Below are 9,690 nucleotides of genomic sequence, written 5' to 3'. Positions count from 1 at the left end.
ATTATTTCCAAATCGTGTTGGGGTTTCACACGAAAGTAATTATCTGACATCGCATATGAATAACCCAAGGTGAAGACATACAAGGACTTGACACCTTATATTCAGTGACCAACTCATAAAGGTGATTTTACATGAATCCCAACAAAACAGTTGTGTCAAAAATAATTTTGCCATGTGGAACGACAAAAAGTTTTTCCTGTAGATTAAAAGATTCTCTATTCACCATGGATGAAGGAAAACTTGATGCAAAATCAATCCAAGATCCATTTTGAATATTTCTACATTGTTCAAAGGTTTTTGTATTGCACCATGACAAAGATTACATCATACACATGGATCAAGATGCACTAGGGCTTATAAATGAGAAAGGGGAAAAAGGAAATCCTGTGCCTCCCAATATCACATTATACAGCTCTGACTAGTCTGATGATGATTATGATTTATAGAACACATTCCCCTACCCAAGCAACTACATTCATAATGTTACCGTACAGATCATAGACCTACAAAAGGCTCCTCAGGGTTTAACTATCATGGCGAAGCAGGAAGTGGTTCAGTGCCTGAAACATGTGAGGCAGCATCCTCCTTTGAAATTGCGACATAGTTTACAGGAGCCACAGGCCGGTGAGGTTCTCTCTTCCCATCTTTGGTAGTGGACTTGACGCCATTTTGATGCGCATTCAGAGATAATCGTCGGCTGGGGGCTGGAGTACCATTGGCACCTCCATTGGCACGTGGACCTACCACCTTCTTTGTACTACCAAGTGATGATCTGCCGGGGCTGGGGCTTGGCCTTGAACCAAACACGGCTTCCTGTTCTGTGCTTACTTGCTCATGGAACTTTTTCTGGTCCTGTACATAAGGTCCACCATTACTGACCAAATTAATCATCGATGCAACGCTAACCATGTCCATGAATGGGCATAATCAGCAGCCCGGCACCAATATCCATACCTCCTAATAGCAAAAAGAAGAGCAGACAGAATTCCATCCTACTTACCCTCATTCTACGTTTCTCTTCTTCCCTATCTTGCCGAAGCATGGCATATTCATCCAACATGGCAAGGAGAGGTACACCGTCATAACTAAATGGCATATCACGTTCCTCCTCCCATGCCCGAATCTTCGCCACCAAGGTCTCAACCAGAGCTAATAGGGAAAGAAGAAAAATTAATAATCTTGAGGGATGATTACTTTCCAAAACATTAATGCACTCAGAAAAGAAAAAAAAAATGAAGAACACACGCCCATCTCCAACTGATTGACAAACCTTTAAAGACTTGAGGCAATGCATGAATAAAATCCAAGCTAAACTATGTAGATACCTGGAATTTTATTAACCAGAATGCGAGCTTTTTCTGCACGCTTGAGATTTAAGTGTGCTCCTCTGCTTGAGTTATACCTGTTTTCATCCTGTTACAGATGGCCCGCATTAAAGAATGAAAGTTCTGTATAAAATGAAAATCACATTTGAGAACTTCATTGCTTTTGTGGTTTCCACACAGCACACAGAATTGTTGTTTTTGGGGGGGGGGGGGGGGGGGAAGGGAGAGAGGGAACTTTGTTTGCTTTATACATTATCCACCTCTCCAATAAAAATAAACTCTTCTGCTGAACAATAGCTTCATGAGCATGAATGTCTGAATAAAAAACTGGGCATGAAACCCCTGCATAGATTGGAAGAAAGGTTGATACAGATGGATCCGAGTCATGAAAGCTATATCACAGGCCCTAGAACCCCAGATGGCAATGTTAGATTGGACTTGTCATCAGATTAGTTGAAGACATTGGCAGCCCTATTGCAGGGCACGCCGTGATTCAAAGGAACTATTATGGCCAGACATTGATCTCATCAGATGATTCCACCACCCAACCACTGAATTACTCGAGACTACCAAAAGCTGATTCCCACATGATCAAGAAAGGATGTTGATCATCTTGGGTAATAAGAAAATCCTACAAGGCAGATTTCGAGGCAAAGTTTCTTGGTTGATCAAATGGCATTAATCAATACAGACAAACTTGGTGAATATAACCACACAACTTGGTTCCAGCTCTATGTATCAAACAATGAAAGACTAAAGGAGTTGGTCTCTTTGTTCAATACCTCTGACAGCAGAAATATAAGTGCAATGTGCCAAAATATTTCAAGAAGTAACACACCCATCAGAATAGAAACCACTAAAGTATGCTCAATGATCCTTGCAAAACTTTGAAACCCAAGAAGCTAGAAAATATACACAGAATCGTATTCCAGACATGCTGTCCTGGCAAAGCTCCTAATTCCTACATGGCATACACAGAAAGCATAAGATTGCTGGACCAAGAAGAGAGTATAATTACCCGATTGTAGTCTTCAAGCCAACTCTCTTCTTCACAGGCAGACATCCATTTTTCAACTTTGTCCAAAATTTCTTTTCTGCTGAGTGCCTCCTCTTTCGCTTTAACGATCTGATTGTCCATGTCAGCCAACAATTCTGAGGGCTCAATATTCCCAGAATCAATCATGGCCATGATTTTTTCTCGAGCAGCCTCCGAATCTATTTCTATGTGAGCTCTGGCATATATCTCTTCAAGCTCAGCTTGTCTTTTGAGAGCAATCTCCTTCATCCTGCTGGCTTTTAGCTGATCTAACCTTTCAACCTCCACTTCAGCCTTCACAGGGGAAAATACGTAAAATAAAGAGGTTACACTAGCTTAATCCACACAAGATTGCACTCAGCAGATAAGGAGAACAGATGACTTTTCTAACCTGCTCGATCAGGTCAAGAGCAAGGGCCCCAGGGACAGTGACCTCATCTACCGAAGCTGAGATGTTACAGGTAACATGATCAAACAAACTCCGCTCCTCCGCTGGAGTATCCATCAGGTTCCATAGATCAATTAGCTGTGCTGCCAGTTCTTGAAGCTGAAAAGAAGTGGATATAGTCACTACAGAATCATTGTATCTGAAAACATGTATTCACAGAAATAGCTCGTCAAGTAACAAGGTGTGTCAAAGATCTTAGCGTATTCCTTGCATGTAAGAAAGCAGGGCAAAGTAGGAGGTCCCAATAATGTCAGGGTGCATGAAAAGTAAAATCCATGTATATAATGCATGTACTATCTTCAGAATGTATGGAAATATCTTAAACAGACAGAAGGCCATATTTCCACACTACATGACTCCACATTGCTCACATTTTATAGACGCATGCATACACAGATACATCCATATTCTGAATTCTCATTTCTCACACTGTATCCATGCCTCCTGGAAACGAAGTATACATGAAATTCAACAGCACTAAACACTTTCCTAACATATCTTAGTTATAGGTACATAGGTACAGCGGTACACACACACAAAAGAGAATGGATGATAGGAAAAGAGAAGCCAATCTCTCCTTTATCAAGGGTGGGATGAAATAATAAATGAATAAACCGGTTACGTAAATGTATTTCTTAAATAATATGTATCAACATGGAACGGTGAAAAACATAGTTTTCAAGCCCCCCGCCCGATCACCTTGGTTTGCCTACGCACCATGACAACTAAAATCACCATATTAAAGCCACCCAGTTCAGTTCATGCATGATATAGCAACAACTATCTATTACTCAAACCAGTTTTAAATGAAATCTAGAAAAATATAAAGATATCAAACAGTGATGCGCTATCTTTTTGAAATGCTCAGGAAGTAAATAAAGGAAATATTTTCCTTCCCTTAAACTATTTAACAGGATTTAGGCATAAAATAGTTGTGCCCCACATTAAACCTTAGTGTCTTTAATCTACTTCCTAGCTCCTACAAAACAAAGCCTAGGATTAGATATTTTAATATCCTTCTTTTTCTTCAAACTTCCATCTGTTTTATGTCAAAACAAGTGGCATATAACCTAAATTTCATCAATATTATGCATACATTTTTACATGCTCATATTTATTTAGGTAAGATTTTATATTTTTAATTGGTGCTTTCAAGCTGTGCTAGTCCCAGACTAGGTATAGGAGGGTGGATTTGTTGGGTTTGCAGCTGGCACTTGGAAATTTTACCTAAAGCTCTTAGCACTTAAACATCATGGGAGATCTCAGTACCCAGGTTTTCTATGATTCCTTTGTTTGACAGCATCACATTAGTCTATGCCTAGGTTAAATGTTTCCCCACAGAAGAATCTATTTTGTTCAGCAAGCTAAAGAAGTTAAAAGTGAAATAATAAAAGAATTACCTTTCGCAGTCTCTGTTTCTTGTCTTCTTTTAGTGCCAGTACAGTCTTAGCCAGCCTGGATAGTGTGTCATTGCTAATGCTCTTTGATTGCACACCAACTGAATCATTTAAGCTTGGATGAACTTCAGTTATGGTACTGAAGAAATCCATCCCTAAGACAGCGCAAAGATCGTGCACAGTGCTTACGAAATCAAGAACCTTATGTAGCCTGTCACTCTGCAAGGTAACAGGCCATTTTCAACTCAATGTGCAAGAGTTCAAACAATCTTATAAGTTCCAGAAATCAGATACTAACCACTTTGAAGTTTGAATTAATGAATCACAAAAAGAGGAAAAGCAACTACCTTTTCTTTCTGAAGTTCTTGCAGTTGAGCATGAAATTCATCAAACTTCTTCAAGGACAGGTCAGCTTCATCAACTGTAAGAGTCCCTCCCTGCTCACTAAATTTTAAATTCCCAGCAATCTCTGCACATATCTTCTGAATCTGAGACTGTACATCAGAAAATTCCTTTATTCTCTCCTCTTTCTGCTTCCATAGTTGTTCCAATATTGGGGCTATTGCGGCAAGTTGTTCTTTAATTGTACCAGTTGTCTTCTCAGGCTGTAAAATAACAATAGGCAGAGGCATCAATTAACTCAAGTTCCCAACCCTTGTGAAACAACTGTATACTCGTGCATGTAAGTCCATTACAATAAAAAATAATAATAATAAAGTTCCACCTTTGAAACTGCTGAACATCAAAACCATGAGAATCATAAAGAAGACAATCCATTCCGCATATACTGACATGTACTCACCATTCCAACAAAATTTTTCTCTCCCAAAGCTCCCAAAGCTGAGAGGAGCCTGGAGAGTTCAGATTTGGCATCAGCCAATGCCTGGAGAAGATGTGCCCTTGACTTCGCAGCCTGGTCAACTTTCCTTTTGTAAACATCTAAGCAGTCCTGCTCTAACTGAAGTAGCATCTTATCACGTTCCTCATCGCTCTCACCAACCTCATCCCATATTTGCTGCAATGCAAACACAGTATTTATTTGTCATTTCTTCTGTTTCCCAAAGCATTGCTACAGGCTCAAAGAAAAAGTGCATGTAAAATGTAAAGAATAACCATCTGAAAGAAAAATTGCAAGGTTACAAGAGTTTAAAATGGATTGCCTGCAACTGCTGCAGCAGAGAACCACATGTTGTTTCTCCAAGAAGTGGATTCTGACCATCGGCGACTGCCATAGAAATCTAGTAGAAAGTATAACCTCACCTGCAATACAAGCAGAATTCAGAAGATACTCTCAAGGTAGACTCAGAATAAATAGTACAAGCCAGTGGCAGTTCTGCATACTTTATATTCCTAGACAAATGTAGTCCTTCAGTATATAAACAGAGTACTTACTACTTACAACCCTCATTGCCTCATTTGAAAACCAACACCGCTGGTCAATCAAGAAGATCATGAAATCAATCAAATTAAAGCAATCATTGCCTGCCCTGGTTTGAGGATCTAGGAGTTTAGATTATCATCTAATTTATCCACTCATCAGCATTGTGAAAAACGCCAAGACTATAAAAGGAAATTATGAAACATTACAAAGCTGTCGCGGAAGAGAAGATGGAGTTCCAAGAGAAATGTAGTATACCCATCAAGTGATGTCCTTACATCAGCATAATAGAAATCTAACTTCTCAAAAACTGCAATATGAAGAGATACAATCTTCCCTCTTTCCCATATAACACAAGGAACCAAAAATGTGGGTCGAAGACATTGTAAGTTGTTAAAAGATAAACATCGCTTACTTGAACTACTCTTGGCACAACTGGAGAAAGAATTTCAAAAGAGGAAGGAAAAGAAAACAACTTCTCAAGTCAAGATCTTGAACATCAGAAGTACTTGATGGAGAAATAGAAAAACAAATCTATCACTCACCTACAAACAAAAGGAAAAAAAGGGATCTCCAGCTCAGAAGCAGTTAACAAGTTCAACTCTAGATTATTACAAGGCATTTCACCTCACAAATTCGAAAAAAATATCAACAAAATTCAAGCATTAAACCCTCGATCAAAACAACCCATCAATCTAATTCCAGTCCATAAAACCCCACTACATTCATCATAATCAAAATCAGAAAAACTCGTAAAAAAATCAGATCTTTACCACTCGCAGATCAAAGACATCTCGGTTCCATAGAAGAGAGACAAGAACAACCTCCAGCAGGGGTTCACCATACAAGGAACAGTAACAATTCCCAACAAGCTGATTAGCTGAAGGATCAGACAAATGCAGAAGCGAGACTTACCAAAGGACGTGGTTGGAGCTTGGATTTGAGGAGGATTTGAGCTTTCAGAGTTCAGATTGAAGCGATTTCTCGTCTCAATGTGCGTGTCGGGTCGAATGGAAGCGATTCCAGGACAAAGGACAGAGCTATCATAGAGTAACAGACTGGAGTAGAAGAAAGATACAGAAGTGGTGGGGACCATTAAATACCTCAATTTCTTAGTCTTATTATCCTATCCAGCATATCTCTCTAAATATTTCGCTTTCGCTAAATTTTCTAACAGCATTTTACTTATTTGCCCCTCTCTCTACTGGTTCAGTTCAAGATATAATATGTGGAAATTGAAATCAAATAAGAGCCTAGCTATTTTTTAAATTAAAATTGAACTGATTTGGTTCAATTTAGTTTTATTTTTATTTAGTTCACTGTTCCGTTTTGATTCAATTTGTATTTGGTTTGGCCCTATTTTAGATGTTTGGGCCAACTGTTTACATGTTCATCAACAAAGGGAATAGAATTAACGTCCAAACTGATTAAAATATTTTAAAAGAATATGATTTATTTGGTTTCTTATTCAGTTTAAAAATGGGTAATTCAGTTCAATGTTGTCAATCATTAGAATGTATCGAACCAAACTGAGAAAAGATTTTAGATTTTAAAACCAAAATCAAACCACTTTATTTTGGATTTGGTTCAATTTGATTTTAGACGATCAATTTCGGTTCCAAATTGATAGCAGGTTAAGAGCATCATTCAAGAAATCAGAATGACCCTAATCAGCCTAAACCCTAAAATGCCAGTCACATCTTTGTTTTCTTCATTATAAGGTGAGGGGAATTTTTGTGATAAAAGAGGAGCAAAGCCATATGTATTAATATCATGCATCTATCTGTCTCGATTGACATTGGGCATAATATTAAAATTAAACCATTTGTGCTTGATTCATTTGATCCATATCAATATCTTATTATAGTTTGGGCTCAATCGACTACGATATGAATCAATTAATAGGGGAAATGTTTCCTATGAGAGAGTGTGAATCTTACGTTTACGTGAGAACCAATGGAAGAGCACGAGGAGGTATCGACATAGACATCATATTCTATTTCATGGGACTAGCGAGTCATTTCACCTCATGTGTTTAAGCGTACCACCCCACCCCCCACCGAAAAAAAAAAAAAAAAACATTTTCCTTTGAAAATATAACATAATCACTCCCTTTTTCCTCATATAAAAAGTCCAAGAAATTTTCTTTTTTTCTTATGCACTTAAAAGTTATTCTCCATCAGTTCTGTGCATTATCATTAGAATGCCAAAAAGCAAAGTTTTCAAAATTTTGGGATCTTCTAATCCCTCATTAATCAAGACTACAATGCTAAAGAGTATCCTGGTAGGGTGGGTTTTTACACTCCAGTGACTCCACAGTCCACACATTACCAACTGCCTGCGCACAGAGAGAGAGAGAGAGAGATTTATTTCTTTTTCTCCCTTTGGTTCCAAAGAACATAAAAGCTGTTAAAGAACCCATAAAATGAGAGTTATTTGATAGAGAATTTGATTTCTTTTTCTCCCTATGGTTTCAAAGAACATAAAAGCTGTTAAAAGAACCCACATAATGAGAGTTGTTCGATCCTTTTTCAATACTCTCCAGTGTGGCCACTATATAATAAATATCCATAAATTTTAATATCTAACTAATAATCTTAGATACTTTGCGTATGATCCTAAAAGAAACTCCCCCACCATATCTTTGATGAAGCTCTTCCTATAGGTTTCATGGCACATGATTGGGTTGACTGCCAGTTTAATAAATGATATATGATTTGGGTTATGAACCATAACTACAAAAGGTAGCTTAATTGTTTATTTTATTATTTTTTTGGTTAAAAAAGTAGTAATTTAAGTATCATGAATTACTAGTAAAAGGATAAGGATCCTCACAACACCGAATTGGGGATTTCTTCTCACACCAATTTACATAATGAGTCATATGGTGATTTATATTGACACCCTCTCTCTTAGACAAAATGCAGACAATCTACTACACGATCGAAACTATCTCCCACCTTCTCATTGGTGCGATCTTCCACATGTCCTATTATAAAAATATACATAAGAGAAGATAGCTATACTTTTTTGTTTCACATAAAACTCAATAAGAAAATTTCATATTAATATAAGGGAAAAGGACAGGCATGCTGGACCATTGGATTAAAGGTGCAAAATCTACATTGTCGGGTACCTAACCTACCCAGCTCCAACGTTGCAACTGATCACCGTTGCAATTGATTAGTTTGGAAAATGGTTGCCATCTCTATCACCGTCATCGGTGTTTTCCTTCAGCTGCAATTGTTGCTGCTCCCATTGCACTGCAACTATATTTGCAACGAGACTAGATTTGGATTTGGTTGTTAATCAATGACGATGGTGGTGCTGGGGATGTTGCTGTGTGGACGAGGTGGATGATCTGGGGTTTTAAATGGACTGAAACCTCCAGTTCCATCTCTTCTTCTTTCATTACCTTCTGAAAACTGCTCAGATGGGATTTGTGAAAGAACTATTAAATGACTAGAAATCATAGTTGTAGAAGCATCAATTTCAAAGAGAGAGAGAGAGAGAGAGAGAGAGAGAGAGAGAGAGAGAGAGAGAGAGAGCAAAATGCCAAATTTGCTGCGATTTATAAGACAACAATGCTGAGATTTCTCTTAGAATTTGGATATTTTTTTTGGAGAGAATCTGAACTGAAATTAAAACAGGAAGGCCTTCAATCTTTCACTCAGATTTAGTATTTTTGTTTGTTCATCTCTTTGCTTCTTTCAGAAACATGTATCTATTTGTATTTTTGTATGATTAAAGCAGTCGATTTGGCAATTGGATCTGATCTCTTCTGTTATTTATCTCAGTCTTTGATTGCAAACGAAGATTTCCAACACAGTCTTCGTGTTCTGAACACCAATGTCGACAAAAAGCGGAAGATCATGTTTGCCATGACCTCCATTAAAGGTGGAGGCGATTAGCCAACATCGTCTGCAAGAAACCCAACGTCAACATGACCAAGTGGTTTTGATCTTGCTTGTTCTGATTCCCCTTTCCGTGTGTTCCCTTCCTTTCTTCTCTGATCGCGACAGCGAAACCCATATCTTTGTCATCGCCGATCCCTAACCCTAACCCTTCTCCGGCCAACGACCATTTTCCAAACTTTTTTTTTTTGC

General features: G+C 38.1%; 1 protein-coding gene across 1 annotated transcript; it reads right to left on the bottom strand.

The window, feature by feature from the left end:
- Nucleotides 1-240: 240 nt before the first annotated feature.
- On the bottom strand, nucleotides 241-6,653 carry LOC122070540 (65-kDa microtubule-associated protein 1-like). Its single transcript, XM_042634726.1, has 10 exons — nucleotides 6,500-6,653; nucleotides 5,367-5,466; nucleotides 5,009-5,221; nucleotides 4,554-4,811; nucleotides 4,210-4,425; nucleotides 2,753-2,908; nucleotides 2,344-2,655; nucleotides 1,326-1,413; nucleotides 1,001-1,149; nucleotides 241-852 (listed from the first exon to the last, which is right to left on the bottom strand). The coding sequence occupies exons 2-10, from the start codon at nucleotides 5,436-5,438 to the stop codon at nucleotides 532-534; spliced, it is 1,785 nt and encodes a 594-aa protein (XP_042490660.1). The 5' UTR covers nucleotides 5,439-5,466; nucleotides 6,500-6,653; the 3' UTR covers nucleotides 241-531.
- Nucleotides 6,654-9,690: the final 3,037 nt, after the last annotated feature.

The sequence above is a fragment of the Macadamia integrifolia genome, chromosome 2 (assembly GCF_013358625.1).
Source record: "Macadamia integrifolia cultivar HAES 741 chromosome 2, SCU_Mint_v3, whole genome shotgun sequence".
In the NCBI taxonomy this organism is placed as follows: domain Eukaryota; kingdom Viridiplantae; phylum Streptophyta; class Magnoliopsida; order Proteales; family Proteaceae; genus Macadamia; species Macadamia integrifolia.
Note: the sequence above shows the minus strand (reverse complement) of the source record. Positions and strands in the feature narration are given on the sequence as shown.

What these genes read in the sequence shown, in the direction of transcription:
- LOC122070540 (XM_042634726.1), bottom strand. Translation starts at nt 5,438, where the DNA reads ATGGCAGTCGCCGATGGTCAGAATCCACTTCTTGGAGAAACAACATGT. An exon ending in AGAAACAGAGACTGCGAAAG is followed by an intron (nt 2,909 to 4,209) that starts GTAATTCTTTTA and finishes ACTTCTTTTCAG; the next exon opens with CTTCAAGAACTGGCAGCACA. An exon ending in GGCTTGAAGACTACAATCGG is followed by an intron (nt 1,414 to 2,343) that starts GTAATTATACTC and finishes CATCTGTAACAG; the next exon opens with GATGAAAACAGGTATAACTC.